Source organism: Cornus florida, unplaced genomic scaffold (assembly GCF_030987335.1).
Source record: "Cornus florida cultivar Cherokee Brave unplaced genomic scaffold, ASM3098733v1 CherokeeBrave_3.0.0_Hap2_Chr11, whole genome shotgun sequence".
Lineage (NCBI taxonomy): Eukaryota > Viridiplantae > Streptophyta > Magnoliopsida > Cornales > Cornaceae > Cornus > Cornus florida.
The window spans coordinates 5,417,090-5,444,035 of NW_026775581.1; the positions used below are offsets into that span (position 1 = coordinate 5,417,090).

The 26,946-nt window shown below is 35.6% G+C and overlaps 1 protein-coding gene across 7 annotated transcripts; it reads left to right on the forward strand.

The window, feature by feature from the left end:
• The first annotated feature begins 4,957 nt into the window (after positions 1 to 4,957).
• Positions 4,958 to 26,753, forward strand: LOC132286162 (protein ABIL2-like). 7 transcript variants are annotated; one of them, XM_059788431.1, is made up of 12 exons: positions 4,958 to 5,248; positions 15,669 to 15,746; positions 19,118 to 19,550; positions 24,245 to 24,376; positions 24,915 to 24,997; positions 25,129 to 25,279; positions 25,421 to 25,520; positions 25,602 to 25,694; positions 25,936 to 25,984; positions 26,061 to 26,149; positions 26,223 to 26,320; positions 26,418 to 26,753. In XM_059788431.1, the coding sequence occupies exons 3-12, from the start codon at positions 19,518 to 19,520 to the stop codon at positions 26,589 to 26,591; spliced, it is 1,002 nt and encodes a 333-aa protein (XP_059644414.1). In that variant the 5' UTR covers positions 4,958 to 5,248; positions 15,669 to 15,746; positions 19,118 to 19,517; the 3' UTR covers positions 26,592 to 26,753. The 7 variants fall into 7 exon arrangements, with proteins under 7 accessions (XP_059644414.1, XP_059644413.1, XP_059644415.1 ...); XM_059788430.1 differs by lacking the exon at positions 15,669 to 15,746; XM_059788432.1 differs by lacking the exon at positions 15,669 to 15,746 and having other exon boundaries at positions 25,939 to 25,984.
• The last annotated feature ends 193 nt before the right edge of the window (positions 26,754 to 26,946 follow it).

Below are 26,946 nucleotides of genomic sequence, written 5' to 3' on the forward strand. Positions count from 1 at the left end.
CATTTAATCTTTAGATTTGAAAACTCATCTAAATCATACCAAATTAATATATATTAAAGATCAACTCATGGCCATGCCATTTACCAAGTCTAAAGTGATTTATATGCAAGATATGAGAAATCACTAATTTCTCAAATTAGCAAAAGACATGCATACAACTTATATAAGCATCAATAGCATGCAAGAAACAACCTTATAACATCCCCTACCTCACTAGAGAAGAGTCTCTCTAGAATCCAAGGCAAATCAACACAAAATGGCAAACCCTTCAAGGGTTATGTAGAGGAGGATGAGGGGAACAAAAAGTGTTCCAAGCTTCATGGTCTAAGGTGAGTGGAAGGCCATTAAAAATCAAGGTCAAGGCCAAAGGTTTCAAACTCCATCCATAGAGGCTAGGGTTCTAATGAGGAAGGAAATGACATAATGTGAAACTGTGTGAGTGGAGGAAATAGAAATCCTCCACTCACTATGTGTTCTTACGCCATGGTCAACACACACATCTATGGTCAATTGCACAAAAACCCTTCTTTAAAACCATAATCCCTAAGTGGCCTAAAAACAATTGCAAGACTTAATTTGGAGCATACACTTGTCACAAATCTAAGGCTCCATCCTAAGCTTAATCTCAAGCCTACACTTGTCAACCATTCAAGCCAACAAGTACACCAATCCTAGGCCAACATGTGGGTGAATCTCCACCCTCCACATGTTATCATCCAAGGCATCAAAGTGTTTCTACACAAATGTCAACAAGTGGACCAATGAGAGTGTGACACTTGTCACACTTTTCGAAAATTTCAAAAAGGTCCTTTTTGAAAATATCTTCCAAATTAAATTGCAAAATGGTCCCTAAGACAAAAAATAATTACTTTACAGTAATTACCCAAAAACCCCAAAAGTTTAGAATATTACAAAAAGGTTATGCATCTATACCCTTTACAAGAAAAGTAAATACTTAGTATGCTTTTCTACAAAAGTGAAAATACACATAGCATGGAATTTAAATATCGTGGATGCATGCAAAACCAGAATCAAATTCGAACACGAAAAGTGCGGTTATGCTAACAAAGTGACAACCGAGAAAAAGACGAAAAGTGAATAGTGTCACAAAAGTGAAAATGTGAAAATGACTCAGTCCTCAAAGGAAGTTGTCAATACAAGGAAAAGAGTCTCGGAAACCATCCCCGAGCACTCAAGATGACATTAAGTGGCAAGAAACCGAACTAAGAAAGGAAAAGATCAACGGAAAAAAAAATATCCGTGAAAATATGAGAAAAGGAAAGGAAGGAAAATGACCGGGTCATTACATTTATTGAACTTATCGTAAGAGTTTCATATGATAATCTGAACCTAAAATCTTCATAGAAATGTCATTGAATTGATCATTGTTGTTGTGTTCATCATGGACTCCATTTGTTGTCATGTTTTCCTTGTGCAAAGGCTGGTTTGAAGGTTCACTTTGAGCCTGAGGTTGCTGTGGTGCTAATTCAAGGTTGAGACAGGTATATGTGAGCTATTTACATTTACTGATCACTTGTTCTTGAGCCATACTATGCTGCAAATAATTTTCACTTCTCAGACCTGTGATTTGGGTTATTTTCTAGTTTAGCCTTATGGTTTATATATAGATTGATTATATCTTGCTATACAATGTTTAATCTACAAGCTAGCAAGTTTATTTAGATGAATTAAGGCTGTTGAAGTTGATTTTTTGACAGAACTTTGGTCACCTTTCATTTTGACCTACCAAAACCCTAGTTTTTCATTGTAAAGTTGCTGACAATGTTTAATTAATGTTGTATTGTGATTCACATGTTATACTTATCTTGTTTATTATCTTAGCATGTTTATAGTAGTGATATAAGGCTGTGAGATTGATCTCAAAAAATTTTGGAACACGAATTTCCAATTCTACCCTTCAAACCCTAGTTTCAACGAAAGGTGTTCCCAAGGCTATAAACTATTGTTTTGAGCTGCACAACCACTCTTATCTTTTGTATATGCTTAACTATTGTTGGTATTCATTCTTTTATATGTATTTAGTGAGCTGTGAGAGCTTGCAAGGTCTAAACAAGGGTGCTTAAGGTAGGGGGAGTGCTTATAAGCATTATGTTGAGGTAGTGTGTGCGTATAGAGGTTGTGAAAGCTAGTGTTTCAACTTGTACAAGGATGTGTGCAGAGTGTGAGATAGTTGACTGTGTAACTACTACAACTAGTGGAGCTTATATTGGCTGAGGCCAAGAACCAAGTTCTTTCCCTATTGAGAGGGTTTTCTTTGTATACCTTGTGTTCATTGTATTTGCTTATCAACATTGATCTTGGTGTGAAGAAGAAGGAATTAAAATTGACCAATTCACCCCCTCTTAGTCCAACAATATTCCTTTCTATCCTTAGTCCATCCTTTACGGGTGGAGACCCTAAAATACTCATTCATGAGCAATATAATGCCCATGTCTATCTTTTATCCATCATCATGGACGGAGACCCTAAAACTCAATTTAAACCACATACGGTTCATCTCTTCTTCTGTGGACTAATGTCCTTAAGCTCATTCAGAGTTATATATAACTTATTCCCTTTCATCTTTCAAGGGCGTAGTCCGTAAAACTTAATTTGAACCACAAACGGTTAATTACTTCTTTCATTAATGAAGTTCCTTGAACTCATTTGGAGTTACATACAACTCATTCCTTTTCATTTCCTTTGGGTGGAGTCCCTAAAACTTAAACCAAATTCACTGTGATTCATCCTTCTCTTTGAACCAACTGCAATTAACCCTTTCTAATGGACGGAGGTCTTTAAACTCATACTTTATTCTGAACTATTTTCTAACTTTATTCCTACACCACAGGAAATATGAGAAGCTTAAGTCGGTTAGGTCCCACATCACTATCTCCATTCTTCCATCATGACCACCTTATGTCACATCATCACTACTCTTTATGATCATTTCTTCTCTATATTACCTCCATCTTCATCACCATGAAAATGCAAATTTTCCAAACATGTACCTTATCATCAATCATTGCACATTCATCTAAATGGAAATGGAATTTAACACAAAGAATAGGTAACCGTACTTGGTATGGACGTCTTAGAGTGCCTAACACCTCCCCTAAGCGTAAATAAACCCCTAAACCCCACCTTTGGTGAAACAGACCAACCTGTAGTCATTTAGGGCCCACAAATCAATCCAAATTCTTCAACTTTGGTGACCTAACACATCATGCCTCAATGATAGGTGGTGACTCCATAAATATCTAAATTTGGCCCTATCAATCATTCACCTCCACATCCAAATCTTAACCTTGTCGTATTAAAATGACAGGCACGCCAGCTGACCTCCAACCCTAGGGGCTAAGCTCGAGTAGGTTTTCCCCTTACATTGAGGCAGAAAAATCTGAGCACGATAGCACTTTTGTCAATTTTGGATTATATTATTTCAAGATATATATATATATATATATATATATATACACACACACACACATACACACACACACATACTAAAATTAATATTATATAAAAAATTATATTTCAATTATTCATAAAATTTTTAATTACATAATACAAGTTCACCCCCAAATCAAAATTCTTGGTTCTGTCCCTGAATGGAAGAGGAATAATATGGCTTGATTTGGGGTTTAAAAGGACATCTTAGTCATTAAGGGTTTAAAAGGGCATCTCGATATATATTATTTTAAAAGTTGGCACATGACAGTCGCATGCTAGTGTCACGTTACTATTTAAAGACAAACAAAAGGATTGGGGATGCCATAATGAACCTTTAAAAAGTAATGGAGTTTTTAGAATTTTTTTCTTAGTATAAGGGATTATATGGTTGATTTGGATAGTATAAGGTGGTTTTATGATTTTAGCTATAGATGTCAATTTTGTTATTTCACATATTAGTTAACAAGTCATTCACATAATGGGGTAAAATGATCATTTTATTAGTTAGAGGGGTTATTTGTTAGTTTTAGGGGTTATGTAATGTTTTGGAATAATATAGAGCTTTTTATGATTTTAACCTTTTTTATTATTAAATATAGATTAGTTCTAATCTTTCAAACTTCCGGCTTTGCCCATCGTAATGCATAATTATATATTTTCAATTTATTAAATATATGTATTCATTTTTTCTAAAAAGTTTATTTTTTCAAATTTCTTTTTTTCCTAATTGGTACTCACACACACTTGTCTCTTCTGAGACTTGAACTCCTGACCTCCCTTTGAGAGGTAAGAAAAAACACCCTTATAAAATGCAAATAGAGCGTATAACCACCTATACGTTATGAAAAATCCCTAGTTTTAGCAAACAAGGACCTAAAAACTGAAGAGACTAAAGCGTCCTCTATAACTGAATAAAAAAAAAAAGTGAAAAAATAATAAAATGTGAAATGACTAAAGTGTTCTCTTTTTCTTTTCTTTTTTTCTTCTTTCTTCTTGTATATAGGGCATTATTGGAAGAGAAAAAGATATTTTCATAATTTTATATCTTAAAAATGTTATGTGCAATGCAGATGACTAAATTTGTAAAGAAACAATGAATTCAAGCATTTCTTTGATTATTTTTTCAAACTTAATGTACTTATATATCCAAAAATAACGTTAAGAGTGATATTCAAAAAAAATAGTTGCTAACAAATTTTAACATATTTTTACCTTCCGAAAAAAAGAAGAAGATATTTTTGAATAATTAAAGAAAAAATAATAAAATTTTAAAGAATAATCATTTTGACAAAAAGTTATAATTGCAAAAATTTTAATTTTAATTTTAATGTAAGAAGGTTATAAATAAAAGATGAATGATCTGAAATTTTACTTGAAAGAAAGTTTCACAAATAAGATTTAATAGGATTATTGAAACTTATTAATCTTTAGATTTTTTTTCCTCTTATTAATCTTTAGATAGAAAAATAGAATTTGCACATTTTACAATAATCAAAACCCTTTTTTAACATATTCCGGATGCGCATTGCCCTCCACTTATGGGGAATCGTTTCGTCGATCCGAACCCTTTTTGAACCTCCAGATACACGAGAGAGAGAGAGAGAGAGAGAGAGTGTGTGTTTTGGTACGGTCTCGTCTTTGTTTGAGTTCTAGAGAGAGTCGAATCTTTTGAATGCAATTTCCCTCTGTAAAAGCTACAAACCTCAATACTAGTGTTTGAAATGCCCCGTGAATCTCAAAGCCAAGCTCTTAACAATGGCATTGATGTGTACTTCACATGTTTGTGTCCAATACGGTATGTACTCATTTCTTCATTCGGTGAATCCTTAGGGCTTTTTGGTTCTTTATCAAGTACCCCATTTTTTACCCCTTTCTTTCAAATTTTACGCTCTGGATTTTAATTTGTTCTATGCATTGTTGATTTGAAATGTAGATAGTAAAGGTGAGATTTTTGGACTTCACATTAATTTCTAAGTTATGGTATTCTTTTATGCTATGTAGGAGGATGATTTGGGTTTTTAAATTTGGTCATGGGTTTGCTTTTTTTGTAATTAGTAAATAAATTACTTCAAACAGTGGGAGATAATAAGATTCTGGGATAAAATACCACTTAATGCAGATGATATGAATAATGAAAATCAAGTCTGCATTTTGGGTATGGAGAACACAAGAGAACTTTTCAGGATGCTTTGTTGGAAAGCACAGAGGAAATGTGTAATGACTAATGAATTCTTTGAAAATTAATATTTATAAACTATAACTCAGTGACTTATTAGAAAAATGAAAATGATGAAAATGTATAACACAGTGTGATAGAGAACCTTGTTACAGATGCAGTTTGGTGTTCATCCAATGTAGACAGAAACATCTCTTTACTTAACCCTCTTTCACCTTTCTTGGCTAAACTAGGGAAAAACAAAAAGTGGAACCAGAAAAGTGCCTAAAATGTGGGGGGGTCATGTTAACTTAATACTCAATTACTCTTGTACTAAAGATGTTAGATCTTTTAAACTGCTTTGAGTCTCCAGCGCCAAAAGTAGATGACAAAAAGTGTCTCAATTTGAATTGAATATTTTATATGTTTGTGGTGGTTTATTGATATATAAGATTGTGAAAGCACATGTCTATATTTTGAAATTATAAAGTTGTGACTTATTAAACTGCAAAATTTAATTGCTATTCGCAATTGTATATATCACTATTGCTATGGCTAAATTATATTTATGTGGGAGTTTCATTTTATTGGCTTAAATTAGAAACTTGTTGCTGAAAATGTGTTGGTGTTTCATACATGCATATTTGAGTAGGCATATGTATTGACTATTTAATGTATGAAACTGGTATGAAGTAAGTTGCTTAATTTTGGAGAAAAATTCATCTTTATGTTAACTCACACCTTTAATATTTGTGTAGTGTGAAGCATGTTGATGCGTGCACTATAAAGGAGTATATCCAGAAATAAATAGACGTAGGCATTTAAAAATTTATCAAATCTTAATGGAGTGAATGCCCTGGTACTAGCGTGTCGGCTCGATCAAATCATCGAGGGTGATAGGTTTATATTCTGTTTATAAATGAATCGCCATGATGGAAATTGAACCTATGTGAATGAAGATCCCCTGGTTTAGATTCATTGAAAAAACTTGTTGTGAGTGGTGGTTTGTGTGGAGCACTTGATAAATTTCTCTCCAACTTCTCCAATCCATATGGTGTCTATGTGCCACCCGTTTTATTAGAAGGTTGAATTTTGCATTTAATAAGTTTATAGCTCGGTAATCTCTTATTTGGGATACCGTGGGCGCTTCATCGAGGAGGGCATCCATTTGGGATCCAGTGGTAGAGCGATTTGAGAAATGGCTTATTGGATAGAAGAAGCAATATATTTCCAAAGGGGGTCGCTTAACTCTTATGAAGAGTAACCTTTTGAATCTTTCATATGTCCCTTTTTTTTTTTGACAGGTAGAGCAATTTAATAAAGAAGTAAGAATAAACAAGACCATTGGCCCAACAGGACATTAAGCCCAAAGCAGCCTAGCTATAACCCCAAGCCATTAGAGGTCTGACCGAATACATCAAACCAGCCCAACCCAAAATTCAAACTAGCTTTCCCTTTTTCCTATGGCTAGCAGTTTTCCTTAGCTATTCAGGATTGCTATGGACAGATATGCCTTAGTTGCTGATTGTTATCGGCTTTATAACGGGAGGATGACTTCGGACATGCAGTTTTAAAGAAATTTCCATGATTGGGAGCTTGCAGAGGTAGCAGAGTTCTTAGCATTGATATGCAGTCTGGTGGTAGAGGGGGATGGTATGGATGGTCTCTTAGAGTGGGGTCTTTGGAGTTTGGTATTTTTTTTTTTTTTTTTGACAAGAAAAATTGTATTACAAAACATTCAAAAGTATTCTTTTGAAAAGATAAATGGGTTAGGAACTCACTTGCATCTTTTGGAGTTCCCGAGTCATTTCTACTCTACCTTGCTTACATTTGATACTATGACGAATGATGTAATGAGGCCAATGAGCCACTTTCATTTCAATACATGTTTTTATCCGTAAATTGCACACTTGTATGAGTATTTTCACACGAATACTTTGATTCACGATGTCAATGCTATGGTTTATGTTTCATGAGGGTTGGGAGTGGATTTTACACTTAGTTCATAGTATTGTTAGGTACCAAGCAAGTGCCTATGAGTTTATGCATTGTTTCAAGTCTGTTTTGCATTTTCTGGAGTTCAAACCTTGAGCATTTTTCTTAATGCTCGAGCGTTTTCTTCCGTGCTCGAGCATTTTTCTTCTGAAGCTCAAGCATTGGCTTAAGAGATCGAGCATTCCATTTCTGAGAAATTTATTTAACATAGCCCCATTAATGCTCGAGCATTGAGTTTTGAGCTCGAGCATTTGTCTCTGTGCTCAAGCATTATTTCTTGAGCTCGAGCATTTTTCTTTAATGCTCGAGCATTTTTCTCAATGCTCGAGCATTCATCACAGCACTTGCATATTTTTCCCCTTTATTCAAATGAATCTCTTTCGTTATAAATCCAAATTGGGTCATTGAGCCCAAATCGTAGGATTTTGAGCTAGCTTTCCGATGGTGCACTCCCCATCCACCATATTTGTCATGAAATGACCATTTTACCCTTAACTTCTGTATAATGACTGTTTTAACCTTAACTTCCGCATTTGTTGCCTGGGTTCTCGGGTTGGGTTTAGATTTACTTGGTTAATGCACCGGATCATGGGATTTGGGCCATTACAGGCTCCACCTACAGTCTATCAAGAATGTAATGCTACATTATACTTGATAACCAAGCTATAAACTTATTAAAAGCAAAACTTAACCTTCTCATAAAATGGGTGGCACTTAGAAATCGTATGGATACGTTGTAAAGAAATCTATTAAGTGCTCCACACAAACCACTCACAACAAGTTTTTTTATTGAATTTAGATCATGGGATTTTCATTCATATAGGTCTGGTTTCCATCATGGTTACTCATTCAATCATAAATACAGTCACTATAAGCCTATCACCCTCAATGATATGATGTAGCCAACACGCTAGTCCTCGGGCATTCACTTCTCACTTAGGTATATCAAGAATGTTCTACTACATTAGTGTTATTATTATTTTATTAACATAAGTAAGATTTCATTAAAAGGCACCCAAAAGGGAAACACTCCCAAGAGAATGCACAAAAAACCATCAACGGCCAACTATAACTTCAAACTATGCACAAAATCCGCCACAAATTTACAGTTCTGCTCATTTGCCCAATAGAATAAGAACTTAGTATGATGTATTTGAGAGACCAAATAGGATTCTCCTCTCCATCAAAGGATCTCTTATTTCTCTCACGCCACAAGCTCAACCATAAATGAAGAGGAGTGACCCTCCAGGCAATTCTAGCATGTTATCCCCTATATACCCTCTCCAAGCCTCGATTGTGTCCACTGTGGAACTGGGAGACACCCAATGCATACCAAACATAGTAAAAAACATATCCAAACCTCCCTCACCGCTGGATGATGAAGAAGAAGGTGATTCACCGACTCTTCCGCCTTATTGCACATGCACACCAATTCACTACAACCTGCCACCTCCTTCTAAGATTGTCTAGGGAGAATTGTCCCACGAGTGGCTGACGAAGAAAAGAAAGCCACCTTCTAAGGGGCCTTTGATCTCCAAATGGCCTTCCAAGGAAATGCGGGGCCCGCAATCCCAAAAGGCTCTGGTAGAAAGATCGGACCCCAAGCCCACACCCATGATTTTTGGAGGGCGACCTCTTTTGTGTTTGGTGGTGCATTTGGAAAGGGCGGAATAGAAGATCTTTTGATGGGGAGGAATCCTCCATTAGGGCGCTAAAATTTTCTATTATTAGTTCTCCTTTTAGTTGGGTGATTGGAGGAAATTGTATATCTCTTGATGAAATTGTGGATTTTTTGGGTTCTTTGGGTCCATAGAACCCTCTCTTTGGCTTTGGCCTTGTATAACTTTCGAGATGATGTCCATTGCTACACATGGCATACAAATAATTAAAATCCCAAACCGAGCTAGGGGTGAGAGGTCTCCTCTTGGGCAATGCCCTTACCTGAAAAAGATGAAATCAACATATGTGAGTAATTTAAATTATTCAGTAGGAAATGCATTATGAAAATAAACTAGGTTTCCTTGGTCTCGTAAATGAAGCATATGTTATACAAATATGGGATATTCCTCCTAACTTCTAATTCAAAGGTAATTCTAAAGGATCACCTTAGAACTAGCAATTGAATTATACGACAATTCCATTCAAGTATATACTAATACAAGAAAATACAATGAAACCGAAATGCACCAAGTTACTTACAACTACACATGAATGTTAACTTGGAAAATAAGATCCGAAATCATATAATAGGGATAACTTGGACACACCCACACCCCCGGTCATACCTACTGCATGAACCGGTAAAATAGTTATTCTCGGTTTACTAAACCACAGGGAACAAACCTAATGGCATTATAAAGTTGAGGAAATCCGAGTTTCGCCCGCTAATGCCTCTCAAAGTAACAAAAGGTCCCAAGTGTCTCCCAAAAATCATCAACCAAATTCCACAATGTATCACATACATAATGATCAAGTAAAACACTTAACAAGCGCACATAATCTTCACTACTCAAGCAACATATGTCCTAGAGTCCCAAATACTATCATGGCATTTCTTTCGATACAAATGACGTCAAACATGATAGTCTAAAATCATTATTAGCACAAAATACCATAAGTGAAGCATTCCATCAATGTAAGCCATATCAATTAACCAATTTGATAATACATTCATGTGTTCAAACTAGAGCTTGCATCACTAACAACATACGTACAAAATCATGTAAGCTTAGACATTTAACTTAACATAAGCCAAATACATGAAACCACATATAAGTTTATTATGATTTCCTCTATCATCATCATGTATATATATCATGTGAGTATCTAAATCAAAGAGTTAATCAATGGCATGCTTAATATCATCGTTTAGGAGTTAGGTTATCAATAATCATGCATCAAAATATTCACAACTCACACTATGCATGCATAACACACTCTATATCTCAAAACACAAGGAAATGACTAGGTTAAAGCCATACTACACCCTTACCTTACTAGGGAAGCAAACCCTAGATATCCAATTGAAGAATGAGCACCAAATCCGAAAATGATGGAGGGGTTTTGTAGCCCAAGGTGTCCCCGTGCTTTCTCCCTTCTACGGCTAGTCAAGAAGGTCAATGGAAGGCAAGAGAAATGAAGCTCTAGGTTTGAGCAACAATGGAGTCTTGGTGAGAGGAAAGAAGATGAAGTGTAGGAAAGGTGAGAGATAAGAAGATATTTGATAAAATATCACAGCACACCTACATTAGCACTACCTCTTACACACACACACATATCCACCCTACACATGTGACTCAACTAACCCTACACATGGCACACAACTTTCTTAAATCGCTTAAAAGCCCCAAATTAAAATATCTCAAAAGATAATGCCACAAATGACCCAAATGAAAATATCTCAAAAGATAATGCCACAAATGCCCCAAATGCCCCAAATGAAAAGATAATCGCATACATATGTAAAATAAACTCCACAATGTCTTAAAGATAAAATATGCCCCAATGGAATAAATGAAGTGTCGGGAACTATTCCTGAGTACTTGACCTAGCCTGGGCCCATGCGACCCGAAAATGATAATGCAATAAAATAAATATAAAAAAGAAAATAAAAAGGGCATGGTCCTTACAGAGCCGCTTCCAATGAGAATTTTGTGAGTTGTGCAGCGAAAAACGTTGTGGGAAGTTTAAGTTTTTTTTTAAGAGAAATTAAATCACTTGTCTTTTTATTTTAATTAGCTTTACTTAATTTAGCAATTAATCACATGCAAGATAAAAGTAAAGTAAAACAAATAGAGTTTGAGAGATGACACCAAAATTTTTAGCGAGGAAACCCTAATTGCTAAAATAGACCAATTGTTGTGGGAAAGACCTCGTGGACTGTGCAGTCCAGAGCAAAACGGTGTACTATGTTTGAAACAAAGTACAATGGATTTTGACTCAGGCTCACTCCCTATCGTTCTCCCAAAAATCAATTGCTGACAATCCACTGGTTGTGCAACGTCCCATCCAACAGCTCTTGACTCCAAGCTTACTCTTGATCTCTGTAGAGGGATTGTTTGTAGATCAAACAATACTCCTCGAATGCTTTGACCCTTCCAAAGTGTGACCGCTTCACCCCTTTTCTTCAAGATCTAAACTTTGATGTAGAAGAAATAGATCTGTTTTTTTTATCGTTGTAGATGTAATATTCAATAAACTTTGAACACGATCAGGAATTGAACACCACCTTAAAATCACTCTTGTGTTTATGTGTGTGTTCAAGAAATAAAAACAGAAAAATCAGATTTGATTTTTTGCAAAATACCTCTCAAATAGGCTTTTAAAGAATCAGAAGTTTTAATGTAAAAGCCGTATAAAAACCTAGATATGCATAGAAAAGAAGTAAATTTCGTGCATGGGTCTTTTGGAAAGAAGTTTATACCAAGTAGGAAGTTTAGACAGAACATGAAACAAATTACCACTGTATCAGCTTCTTGAACCGGTACCCAGAATTGGAACCTGTTCCCAAAGGACAAAATGTTGTTCTTCGAAGCTAAGGTTTCTGAACCGATAGAAGAGGTTGGTACCGGTTCCCAAATGACAGAATTGAAAGGGAAGGTTTAAACAATTTGGAAAATTTCTGTTTGGAAATTTTGAAGAACATACCATGTATGTATAGTGTCCTAAGTGGGATTCAACTTCCTAAAGTGTTGTTAACACCTTTTTCGTAGATCTCGGTGTATCAAACTTGAACAACTCTTCAATTTCGTAGCCGATCTCGATTTTTTTTTTTTTTTGATAAGTAAAAATATATTAGAAAAGCGTTCAAAAGGGGAACGTGTCCCTAATACAAGAAGAAAAAAAACCTAAGGACCAATAGCATCCAAAAGATCAAAGAAATCATCAATCGAGGAGCATGCGCTTCCTCTTACATAACAGAACAGAGAACGAAGAATATGAATTTTTAGATTAGCTAAAGACGATTCTTTTCCTTTAAAGGTTCTGTTATTCCTCTCACGCTATAGACACCACCAAACACAATGTGGAACAATCCTCCAATAATCACGAGCATGTTCTTTAACAGGACATCTTCTCCAAGCGTTGATCAATTGTGAGGAGTGCTTAGGCATTACCCAAAAAACGCCAAACATGCAAAAAATAAAACTCCAACAATCATACGCCACAGGACAATGCAAAAGAATATGATCCACGGATTCATTATCTACTTTACATAAGCAACACCAATTGACAATGATGTTGCCTCTCTTTCTCAAATTGTCCAATGTCAAAATCTTTCCCAATGTGGCAGTCCAAATGAAGAATGCGATTCTAAGAGGAGCTTTAGAGCGCCAAACAGACTTCTATGGGAAATCGTGACCAACGAAGTTTTGACAAACACAAGAACATGGATCGGACACCAAACCTACCATGAGCTAAAGGAACCCACAAAATATCATCACACCCTTTGCCGATCCCGATCTTGATTTGGTAACTTGAAAATTACAACTCGATTGGACTTGTTTTGACACAGAAATTAGCCAATTACAAAAATTATATCTCACAAATTTAATGCTAGTTACACTTGTGAAAACGGGATATGGCTCATGGTAAAAATGAGCACAAGTTGCACAACCGTGAGAATCTAATGACAATACGGAGATTTATGTGTGCTTTGTAGCATAGGTTCACATGATAAAACTGTACAGTTCAAAACATCAAGTTCATTGGGTAGTTAGTGCTTATGTTAAACAAGGTTTAAGTCCACAAGACACATTTGCTCAGGCATAACTTTTCATTTATACCTACTTATGCTACGTTTGGTGTGCAGTAATGGAATGAGAATGAGAATGGAATGGAATGGTGGTGACAATGGCGGTGGAGGTGGAAAGCGGTAGTGGTGTAGGTGGGGGTGTTGGAAAGCAGCGGTGGTGGCAATGGTGGAAGGCAGTGGCAGTAGTGTGGTGGTGGTGGTGGTGGTGGAAGGAGATAGTGGTGTAGGTGACGGTGGTGGAAGCCAATGAAGGTGACTGTGGTGGTGGTGGAAGGCAGTGGCGGTGGAAGGTGGTGGCAATGGAGGAAGGCAGTGGTGGTGCTGGTGGTGGAAGGCGGTGACGGTGGTGGTGGTGAAAGGCGGTGGCGGTGGTGGAAGGTGATGACAGTGGCGGTGGTGGAAGGCGGTAGCGGTGGCGGTGGCGGTGGCGGTGGAAGGCAATAGTGGTGGTGAAAAGAAGTGGTGGGGGCAATGGTAGTGGTGGAAGGTAGCGGTGGGGAAGGTGGTGGTTGTGGTGAAAGGCGATGGCTGTGGTGGAAAGCGGTAGGTGGTGGCGGCGGTGGTGGTGGAAGGCGGTGGTAGTGGTGGAAGTCGGTGGTGGTGGTGGTGAAAGGTGGAGGTGGTTGTGGTGGAAGTTAGTGGTGGTTTTTGGACTTGGAAAATGAGGGTTTTTTGGGAAATTGATTTTTTTTAAAAAATTTGCTTGGGAATGGAATGACCATTTCATATGTTTAGTTGTGGAATGAATTTTCATTCTAATGGAATGACCATTTCATATGTTTAGTTGTGGAATGAATTTTCATTCTAATGGAATGACCATTCCCACTTTAAATTGCATACCAAACAAATGAATGGTTGGAATGGCCATTCCATTCATGCACACCAAACGCAACATTATAGTTTTATTTATTAATATTTCATTCATATGAGGCATTGTTTGAACTTTTAGGTGAATGAAATATTAAATTTATTAATTGTTTATTTAGCAGTTGTGTCTGTTTGTAAAAGATTGTGTATGTTGGTAGATTTCCAAAAGTCGTGTTCAAGAGTCATATCTAATCCTAAAAGAATTTCTGTTGCTAAGAGTCGCCTATTTCTCTATAAATATAGAGGTCTTTTACATTAACAATTATCCAAAACAAAAATATGTTCTTCTCCCTGGGTACAAATAACATTGTTTTACATCTCCCTAAAAATTTAATACTTTTTGCATTTGAAGTGCAGTTCTTTTTCTTTTTTCGAGTGGGTAAATTTCTGCTGATTTGCGAGCAAGTTGAACGCCTGTCCCAGTCTCTCGATAAGTTGTTCTTAATCTTATGATATTTCAATTTCCTGTTACAACCTTATGTATGTACACACATTTTTTTTTGGCCTTAAATGTCTCTGAAATATCTTGGTTTGGTATCATATAAACCACATAATTAAATAAATAACTTCAAACAGCGGCAGATAAAAATATTTGGTATATAATACCACTTGCTACAGATGTTATGAATACTGAAAATCCACCCAGCAAAGGCTGCAATCAGTATGGAGACTTTTATAAGATAAGATCACTTTTCAAGATGCTTTGACCAAAGCACAGATTTCCTTGTGCTTTCTTGAGATGATCTTACCATCATCTGTATAGACTGTATGATCACACAAAAGAAAAAAAAAAGTGAAACTTTTCTTGCTAAAAGAGGAATTGTGTTTCAAATTCTACGAAAATTAATTTTTATAAAAGTGAAAAACTGAGAATATATGAGAGAAGAAGATAATAATTTGGGAAATTTTCACCACACTGAAATGATGGTGTCCTATTGTGTATTTATAGTTACAACAAGAAGAGAGAGATGGAGAGATTCTCTCAATAAACCTATCTGAGATTCTCTCAACAAACTTATCTCAACAAACCTATCTAGATTTCCCTTTGACCTGATTTTCTGGTTTATCCAATATATCATTAGCTAATCTCTTAAAAATAAATTATAGCCCAATGACTTGTCAAAAAAAGGAAATAAATAACACAATGAAGTAGAACCAAGTTACAGATGTAGTGTCTTCTGCATACAATCTCATCTTCATGCTATGTATACCAAAAGATCTCTTTACTTATCTTATATAAAAGCCAATAACAAGCTCAGCTTCAGTTAAAAGGGTTCTATGACTTGACAATGCTTAAACACCGTTGCCATTTCACAAACCTCTCGAGTCTTTTGTGATCTACTCATAGCAGAGCATGTGGTTGGATAATATTTGTACTTATTCTTTATTGTAATTATGTTTCTTTTCAATTTGATTGATTTATTTGTCTCTTTATATATTTCCTAGATACTTGTACCTTTATATATATATATATATATATATATGCATGGAGAAGAAGAAAGCTTAGAGTACATGGAACATAAGGTAATAACCCCCTTTCACCTTTCTTGATATTTGGCTAAACTAGGGAAAAACAAGAAATGATATATTCGTTGAAATATTTGTTTCATTGACAAATCAATATGGTCTCCCATGATCTATAATCAAGAAATAAAGCTACAATGTCAATAAAGTGACCAAGTTTTGGCGACTAAATGATTATATTAACTTGGTGACTAAATGATGATATTATGTGCATATTATTTGTTGATAAGGTAAGGCCCAAAGGGTGAAGTTTGTAGATACCAAATTGATATAGTTTCCTTGGACTATACATTACTCAATCATCTCCTTGACACTCTGTGTGGCCCCCCATCCCCATGTGGTGGCCTTGTAAACTGCTCTACCCTTCTTGGTAATTTTCTTGACTTAAACTAGAGGATGAACCGTGTTGATTGCCTTAGCCATGGTAGTCCACAGATCAATGAATGCCTTTCACAATGGTAGATGACCAACAAGTTTAGTAGACTCTTGTTGATAGATTGGTTCTTTAGGCTGCGTACACTCGGGGTGATGATGTTGGGATTGTGTGCCCTACAATGCCAACTATGGATTGTAATTGACATTTAGTTTTAAAATAAAATTTGAGTTTTATATTTTTTACGTATATATGGTGAATGCTTGTATTGGTTAATTTAAGAGTTGAATTAAGTGTCCTTTAATTGTAATAGGATGATTTATGTACAAAGGGAGAAGTCCTGTTTATAGGAGATATAAACCATCGGTATTCATAATTTTAAAATTGTCTACATTCATTAATAGAATTGGGTTTTCTATTAATATTATTTGAATGAATGTTACATGTTTGTTTCTACATGATAGCATGGCTTTTCTCCGTCATTTGAATGTAAGACTCAAAACCACGCGTTTCAGTGTGTATGACATTGAACTGGATCAAGGATTAGTAGAAAATTACTTAACCCATCATAAATAATTTTTCTTATCATTACTAAAGCAATTAAACTCTTAATCCTGAGATATTTATGAACCTTGGTTCATAGTCTTGGTTACTTTAATTTACTATGGGTGAGATCCTTAAGAACTTTAATATGCCTTGTATTTTTGGGTAATCAATTATTATGGGCTTTGGAATATACTTCTCAAGATGGAATCCATGTGGTATTTATATTTTGGTTTGATTTGGTTGATCACTGAAAAATTGGTCAGTTTTATATAGTAAATAGTTTTATTTATTTATTTAAATATATTATTTTCTTAAATAAACTTTATGTGATCAAATAGGTTAAAAACCAAGTGGCCAAAATATGGATTGATTAGTATATTGGATTGATGGTGAGATTTATTATGGTATCCAAACAACTAATAACATGGAGGGGTTGATTTGCAATATTTAGTATTTTAGTGGCTTCTTTATTCATGGATTGAAGTGCAAATATTTTCATTTAGTGGTATTGAAAATTATTTATGGACTTATTAAATAAGTTCAAGAGTTGACAAGCCATTTAATTAGGCCCATTGTAGCCAAGACATATATAGGCTTACCTACTTTCCTAGCCGAACTTGGGGAGTAAACAAAGGTTAAAGTGGAATTAGGAGAGAGTATGGGGCGACGAACCCTAGGTTATTCTAAAGTGGAAAATTCTCTCTAAAACTCCAATTCTTAGAGAATTTGAAGCCCACTCTTCCTATGCTTGTGGATTCCATACAAGGCCATAGGAGTGAAGTTCAAGAGGAGAATTGAAGCTCAAGAATTCTAGATTGTTCAAGAAAAGAATTAGAGTGTTCTCATAATTGACAATCTACAAGTTGTTCAAAGGTCGTATTAATTGTTCTATCTCTTAATTGATTCATAAAAACAATTGAGGAAATTTTCGCTTCCGGTATGAAAAACGTTTTCCAACGGATTAGTCCTTCAGTACCCCTCCATGTCACCATAAGTGCTTGTGGTACCCTTGGAACACATTTTCCTTAGGATGCATGTCTCAGTCAAAGTGATTATCATCTCTTGTTATGGTGTGATTGTCTCTAGTTGAAACCTAGTTGATCTTCATATCCCTGAATGCTTACATAAGGATAAATAGCTTTTTTCAAACAGGTTGGAGAATATATGGTGCCTTACGGACTGGAGCGCATATCCCTTGGGCCCTCTCTCTCTCTCTCTCTCTGTGTCACATACATGCGCGTCAGCCCACTCCTGCTCGAGCCTAAATGTCTTTGTTTGTATTGCTTGCTAGATATAAGAATTCCCATAAAGAAAGATAACAACCAATTTTCATAATGTTCAAGTAGTAGGTATAAGTAGGCATACATATTCAGATATTGGGTTAGAGTTGAAGTATATCCCTGAATTGACAATCTTACACATTTGCCCATTAATTTGCTGAAGTAGTTTCACAAGATATAAGAACTCTTTTTGTTATTTTGTCAACCTGAGTGGATCTCCCTTGTCGGGTTGCATGTTGTTGTCACCCTTTCATAATTAAAGCACATTAATTGCTTGTGCGATGGTTGTGTTAATGCTTGCATAGATGGTGGGATTTGTGAAGTCCCAACATTAATTTGATATTGTGTTTATGGCAAGGGATGTTTGGTCTATGTTTTTGGTTGCTTTTGGCATGTTTTGGGTGTTTCCTAGAACCACGGTGGATTTGATTGAGGCTTGGAAAGGGTGTCTAGTGGAGAGCCGAGCCAAGGTTGTTTGGAAGGCCACTCTCCTTTGTATTTGGTGGGGTTTGTGGCACGAGAGAAATAGGAGACATTTTGAGGGCAAGGAGACTCCTATTTGGTCTCTCAAATACACTATGTTGCATAGTTTATTCTTTTGGGTTAACGGGCGGAATTGTAAATCTTTGGGGGTTCTTTTGGATTTTGTGGATAGTTTAAAGCTTTAGTTGTCGCCTTTGGCATTTTGTGTATTCCTTTGGGAGCACTCCCATCTTGAGCGCCCTTCTATGAAATTTTTACTTATAAAAAAAAATGTGTTTATGGAAATCAAGCTACAATACTGAAGTCAACGCAAGGTCGAGGCGTACAGTTAACATGTATCAAGAATCTTCATGATGTTTCGCTGAGGAGGACTCATGATTGTTTTTCTAAAGCACATTTGCTAAAAGAGAGTAACATTTTTCTCTTTTCTGATTGACAATTTCCTTCATAACAGCAAGATATGCTTCGTTCTGTATTTAAATAAGCCTAGTTGAAAAGTTGCTTTGAACCCATTTAGATTTTCAGTTGCTATATTTCCATGGACCAGATTTTATTTTGTAGCAATATTTGATTCAAATGTAAATTTTTGTGGTTTTGGCTTTATTTATTTGAAGCAACGCATGATAAAAAAACTGGCTCTTCCATTGATACTGATTTGTCGATTTCCTTGTTCCCTTCTATAATGCCAGATTCAGGAATAGCAGTGAGGCATGTACTTCAAAGTTTCTGATTTGTTCGACCATCACACAAGTGAACTCTCTGTCCCTCGCAGTTATACTTGAACATGTAAACTGAGAAGTATATGATTGTAGGGAATGAAGCCATTGGTCCGCAGAGCATTGTCTATTTTTGTATCATATTAACATTTTGTGTGATAGAGGGAGGACTCGCATACTTGACAGTACTGCTAATCCTTGACATTTTACCTTGCCTGATTTTTGTATGTAAATGTAGTAGTATAACTCCCGGAATAGGCTTATTCCAATCATCACCTTTTGTCAATCACCGTCTTGAGTCCTATAACTAGTTGAAATAGGAGCCTTGGGAGGTTCTGATGCACCGTATGAAGTCTGCTGGTTAGATTGAACTATGACATGTTTGATTCCCCTAGAGGTTACTCAGGTCAGTCTTCTTCTCTGTTTTCAATTGTATCCCTGAGCATGAATGCCCTTAGATAAAAGAAGCATGATCAAATGTGCATCTGTTTTGTGTGTCAAACTTACATTCGCTAACAATAATTAATATACTGTTGTGAACTTGCTGTTATTGTTACATTTGGCGAAGTTGACTTGCCAAAAAAACTAAGATAACTATATCAGTTGAGCAAACAGTTAAATTTCTGTCTTTGCACATGCATTTATATGGAAATAATAAGGGAATTGCATTGACTCAAAAATTGAAAATTGATGAAAGAGTCAATATCAACAACACATGATGAGAAAGTCTTTTGAGGAAATGTTTGAATGCTTGAATTTGGATGAAGACGTTTTTGTTTTGTTTTTTTTATTTTATTTTATTTCTTTTTCTTCTCACACCCCCATTTGTCCCTACAAGGACTCGATCCCTCACCTTCCACGCTTGAAGGTAGAAGAGATACCATCAAGCTACAGTCTTTGATAGGAAGAACGTTTTAAGTAGGTGCAGTAGTGGAAACTGCTTAAAAATTGTGCATTGCCCATTTATCCGTATTGTTAACTTTTCTCTGCATTGAGTTGAGTAGGAAAGAACTCGAAATTGAAACAGCTTGTGTTTCAATTTTAATACGTCCAACTTAGGGGAAGAAATGAAGGTATTATAGGTAGAACATGAAAAGGTCATATAAATCAATAAGAGGTTTGAGACCGGAGACACTGGGGATTTCGTAAACGAGTTTGTTAGGGAAGAAAATACTTTTGATCTTCCAGAAAAGCAGGTTCATATATGAATGTACCAATTTTTGCGACTCTTACGATTATTTTATCTCAAATTGTCTCTCTTCTTGCATCTATTATCCCTTGTGCCTTAGCAGTTGTCTGTATTTACAAGGATTACTCCTTAGTGTTGTTTCCTTTATGGTTGGTCTTCACTGTCCTCTTGATATTTCTCTTCATAGTGCAATTACTATATAAGGTTGAATAATAAGACTACCTGTAAATTATATGATTTTCTTGTTGGTGTCGGAAGATTTCAGCTTTTCTCATTCCTTCTACTCGGAGACGAATAAAATAAAGTATGCACAATGATTGTACCAGAAAAGAGTTGGAGAGAATTAAAATAAACTTGTTCAAAGCCATACCTTCCCATCTGCATTACTTCATTTCATTGGCTTTGTTGGTGAAGTCTTCTACTTGCAGTTGGCATGTGTGTGTGTGTGTGTGTGTGAGAGAGAGAGAGAGAGAGAGAATTAATAACTTGTTGGGTTGATGAATAAGTTCACAGGTTTTCACTTCCTAAGAGCAAGATCCAACCACCATATTATATCCAATTATTACATTAATTAAATTTGGTTCCAACTTTCCACCTACTAATTGCAGGTCATCACTTCTTCAACTCCATTGGGTGGTGATAAATCTAAACCATCTTCATTGATGAGTATCAATGAAATGATACTTCACACCTATAACATTTAGAATTTAAAAAGGTTGAGTGAAATTGGTGTTTGGTGTTGCGGTGGTAAATCTTGGTGCACCATCATGCCTGAAAACATGGGGCTTGCTTGGTTACATTTGTAACTATAGAAACAGAAAACAGAAAATTATACAAAAAACTCCGTTTGGTTCAGTTTTTTGAAAATTATTTTGTGAAAACTCAATTATAAAAAGACCTATTTTTAGAGAATAGTCTTTTATGGAACTCTGAATTTTTTTTTCTATTTTTTGAATTTTTGAGAATTGTTTTGAGAGTTAAAAAACAAGTATGCGCATGGGTTTTGAGGTACTAGGGCCATTATAATGTATTAAAAATCTAATTCTTCTTAGTCAGAAGATATTGGGTGTGCAACCACCGTTAATGTATTAACGTTAAACACGGTTTTTGAATGTTTAAGATGAATCTTATAATTGGCATGTTCACCCAATGAAAAAATGATTTTTGAATGTTTCAAATGAATCTTATAATTGGCATGTTCACCCAATGAAAAAATACAAATACACGGCACCCAATATCTACCTTTTAGGGCATCCTTATTAATGGAATCACATTAGCTAATGACATAGTGAGAAGCTTCTAAGGTTATCACTAGCGGCCGACACCACACAGTTGAAATGTGTTTATTCATTAGAAAAATTGAAATTAGAGTTGAAGTACAGGGGTCTAATAATGAACTCTCAACCACCATATTATAATTGGAGTTTCTAAAGCTCAAATTGTTGTCTTTTTTCAATAATGTTTTGATAAAGTAGTTAGAATCTGCCAAAACAAATCCATTTTCTTATATTCTAGAGATCTTTCCAGTTTTCTCCGCTCGTAATTCCGGGTTCAACCGGACAAACAAAATAGCTGAAAGTGACATGAGGTATTGATTAGACTTTTGCATCCTCGTGGCGTTGTCCAAGTGAGACTTGAATTTTGGAGTCTTTGAAAGTGCGTGTATTGTGTGAAAGAGAGGATCTCTCTCTCTCTCTCTCTCTCTCTCTTTTTTTATAAATACTAAAATTACTAAAATGAGTTTACCATTTTCAAAATATATTAGTGTTTGTTTCGTAAAATATCTTTTTTAAAAAATATTTTTCTTTTCAGATAATATATATATATATATATATATATTTCGGTATTTGACAAAAGTTGAGGTCGAGATTGAAGCCGAGTCTGTCGGATTAGGCATATAAAATAATATGTTGAAAATTGGAGTGTAAATTATTTTTAATAGGCTTTAATAAAATATTATACTTGTATATTTTGACAATCAAATATATATATATATATATATATATATATATATCTTTTAAAAAATTTCCTATTCCATGTAAAAAAAAATTTCAAGAACTTTGACAGTCACATAAGACATCTATTTAAAGAAATTATTGTATAATTTGAGAGTATTTGATTTTAGCAAATCACATGTCACGGAAATAAAAAGATAAAAATAAAAATAATAATAAAATTACAACGGTAATTGAACGGTTAGCCGGCAAAGAAACAGGTTTGTTAACTCTAAGAAAGGCACATGAGGGAGGTATGGTTCCTTGGTCGTAGGGTTGTCCAATTGTGGGGTTTTAATTGAATATGAGAAAGGCACATGAGGTATGGTTCCTTCCTCGTAGGGGTTTTAATTGAATATGACGAGATGAATTCAATGGTCGTAGAGATCACCGCCTCATTCAGTCAGTCATTAATGGGTCTCAAACAGTGACGTGGTGATCCGTCTTAATCTAATTTATGACCAGGCAGAAGTAATAATTTATGATGGGTTAATTAGTGTCACCAGCTCAACCAAAGCTAAAGCTTCCTTCCATTAGATACCAGATGGTATGAAAGGAAAATGATATTTTTATCGATTTGTTGAATGAATTGTTAGAATTATTATTTTTTAATTAGTTATTTATACGACAACAAAAATTAAGTGTTTCTACTCCCTTGTATTGTGCATAATTAGCGAGTCAAAAATATTCGGTTAGTCAGTCTTTTTCATTCTAATATTAAAAGAAAACAAGAAAAAAAATCTCTCCAATTCACCAAATCTTTTCCTCCAGAAATTAGAGGAAAAGAATCAGAGAAATGATGACATGTCCTTCTTCTCTCTACTAAACCTTAAAGAATGACTTTATTATGATGTCATCATCAAAGTTTAATAACTTCAACTCTCTACTCACATAAAAAAACAAAAATAAATAAAAAAAAAAGTTGAACTTATCCAACTCTCAAACAATTCAAAGGTGGATCAGTTCTTCATTTTTCATTTTTCTCTATCAAAATAGTAATTCAACTAATAAAATGAGAAAAAAGTTAATAACAATTCCAAGCTTCCATTTTATTTTTTCTTTTTTATATCCAAATTACAAAAGATAATACTTACTTATTTACAAGTGAGTAAGTGATCTATACTGATTTGCTGAAGTGATCCAATTACACATACGCATCGTCTGTAATTTCATTGCAGTAACAAATATTGTTCATTGTGAAATCTGAATCTCCTCCTACTTCCACCAAAGTAACACAACCATATCATAATGCAATACCATTTAATAAAACATAATGTGTGTGTGTGTGTGTGAGAGAGAGAGAGAGAGAGAGGAGGAGGAGGAGGTTGTGGAAGTTTGTTTTGAGAGGTACAGTTTTTGTTTAAAGAGCAGGTATGGCTTGCGATCCCATAACGAACGGAGACTTTAGATTCTTGAAACCCCACAACCCAGTAGTACCCAACCCAACCCCGTCTTCTATTGTTGATCTTTGTCCCCTTTTTTTCCCATTCCTTCACTACCCCCGTCCATACTCTCTTTCTTTCTTTCTTTCTACAACTTCACTTTCTTCTTTCCTTCTTCTTGCCCCATCAACCTATCTTGTTTGGCCTTCTATAATCTACCCTAGTTTTCATTCCTTCACTTTCCAGGTTTCCTCTCATCATCATTTCTTGCAATTTCATTGTTTATTCATTGCTACTTGGGAAGTTTTGGACACTCTGGAATCACTTTGAATTTCTTCTCTGTCTCAATTTTTCTATAAAAAAAAAATCAGTGACTTCAAAGGATTTTTAGTAGCTTCCTTACAACTTTGGTATATATATATATATATATATATATTTCATATATATGTTGCTTATTTGCCAATTATATTCCTGTTTAGGGGGTTTTGGATCAATTTCAGTTCACTATTGTGTTTGGTTTTAATTGTTGTGTCAGGTGAAGAAGGAAGATAGGATCAATTTCATGGACAGTGAGACTTCATCGAGTTCGGTAAATGGCCCTCAAGAAGCTTCCAATTTAGATGAACTCTTCATGCAGCAGAGCTTGCTCTTTTCAGATAGTTTGAAGGTATATATATATATATATATGATCACGACGCCGTTGTGCACTCTGTTTAATTAGAACACCAGCTCGGCCTAATTATGTATGCAGATTAAGCCCTACCATCCTCTTTCACGTTCAATCCTATTGCAAATCAAAATTTATTATTGTATCACAATAAATTAAGCCCTGACAGACGAAATAGGGAACAATTGCAAAAGGTGGTGAGACTTGAACCCTAGACTTCCCGCCATCAAAATATATCATGAGAATTTTACATAGGTTTTTTGCACATTGCCTCATCCTATAGATGGAATTGGTAGGGAATTCAAGACAATCCTTGTATGCACATTATTTCAGTTGGTAAGTGGTTTGATTACAACTTTGTGTGGCTATTTTATGCAAATTTAGAAATATAAATACATCATGAAGAGTACAACTTTGTGTGGCTATTTTATGCAAATTTAGAAATATAAATACATCATGAAGAGTACAACTTTGTGTGGCTATTTTATGCAAATTTAGATATATAAAGTTCCACTTTTCCACTGCACTTGATGATTAGGACCTGAAGAATCTGAGGAGGCAGTTGTACTCAGCTGCAGAGTATTTTGAACTATCTTATTGCAAAGATGACCAGAAACAGTTGTGAGTCACCGAGTTTTTTCATGTGTGTGTGTGTGTAAATAATTGGTGTCGTGTTTGAGAGATTGGAAGTTCTTTTTCATCTCAGCTGTTCTTAAATTCCTAGTTATTATCGTCTTTGTTGACATGTATAGAGTGGTGGAAACCTTGAAAGATTATGCTACAAAAGCTCTTATTAGCACCGTGGATCACTTGGGTTCTATAGCATACAAGGTCAACAATTTCTTGGATGAAAAAGTTGATGAAATTTCTGGAACAGAGCTTCGCTTCTCTTGTGTCGAACAGGTACTCTTCGGTTTCACTATCTCTATGTGGTGGTAGCTTTCTTTGTAAAATACTCGAAAGAAGAAAAACATGAACAAAATTTAACTTTAAAGAGAGTTGTGAGTGAATTGTGAAATTGGGGTTTTTTTTTGGGCATGTTAGAGATTACGAACATGTCAAGATATCATCGACCGTGGTGGCCTTTATCAGCAATCATCTGTGGTGAGAACTCCAAAGTATTATAAGGGCTATATCATTCCAGGTAAAACATGTTCTCTGATATGTTTTTCTCTTTCAACCTCTCAGACCTTACTTTTGTAACATGCCATTCTTTTGTGTTCAGTTGGGGAGACTATCCATGCTATTGACAACAGTAAATCAATATACAACAGTTGTGTCCTACGTGCTCAAAAAGTTTCTCATCAATCTAAGAACAGTAAGGCTTTTCTTCCATTATTCATTCATATGGCGTCTGCCTTTCAAAGGGCACCGTGAGCTTCAATCATAATTTGGTGCCCTTGGCTTAGTCTAAGGACTGAAGCTCACATCCTCCGTGATGGCCATGATGTGTCTTCATTCCTCAACATATTAAGACAGTACACTTGCAGTTGCTTATGTGCAATGTCCATGTTACTTGGACAAAAAGGCCGATAATCTTTTGTGTTGATTGTTTGCAGAAGCTCTTCAAGCAGCAAAAGTGCAGCAGCCGCGTTCACCATTAATCAGGTAAAAATGTCGATTTTGCAATGTGAATATTATGATGACGTTGTCTGTGCCTTAATTTCACCAAACACTTCTGCAGAAAAGGGCACTCTAGGTTGCCTTCTAGGGAATCTCCTGCATGTCCTGGAGCCTTTTCATTCACTAGGATTGCATCCAACAAAGAATTAGGTTAGTACAAATCGACAAATTCTAATAAAATTATACTCGGAAATGTTTTAGTGACCACGTTATCTGAAATCAGGGAAGCGAGCAATTTCCCCACTTTGGTTTCCACTTAACCGTTCCGGATCTCTTGTCAGTAGACCAATCACTCCAAACTCTTTCAATGCTAAGCAGCAGGTAAGCATTGAGAGTTTTAGCTGTAATGGTCATTGCTTCTTGCACTGTTGAATATGTTATAGTCATGACCTTCGGAAATCTTCTCATCTGTTGACAGTGGCCATCAGAGCATCGGAGAACTGTTTCACTGCCTAACCGTGCTGAAAAAGAGAGGGCTAAAGAGATGGAACAACATTCCAAGAGAAGTAGACGCCTTCTAAAAGCCTTGCTCAGCATGAGCAAGTCCAAAAAGGATGACAGGGTGTACAGATACATAGATGGTGGTGACTGAGAGGACAAAGAAAAAGTAGCATAGTTAAGCTTTTCACATTGTGTGGTTCCCATACGACTCATGTATATTAACATCAACATTACCGTTCACTGGTGTTTCTATTATCAATAAACTACAAAGCATGTACAAGCTCACTGAAAAAGGCAATTCAATTTGTCACAATGACGGGCTTCTCTGATCCACTTCCGTTTGACAGTTCTACATGCAGAAAGTATCATTAGGTCGAAGAAATAGAACCAAACCTCTTTGGTTGTACCATCCAAACATGGCCTCTAATCATAAAAAGGTCACTACCTTGTGCCCGTACTCTTACAAAAGATGCTGGGGAAAACTGGGAGGGAAAGACTGGAGAGCG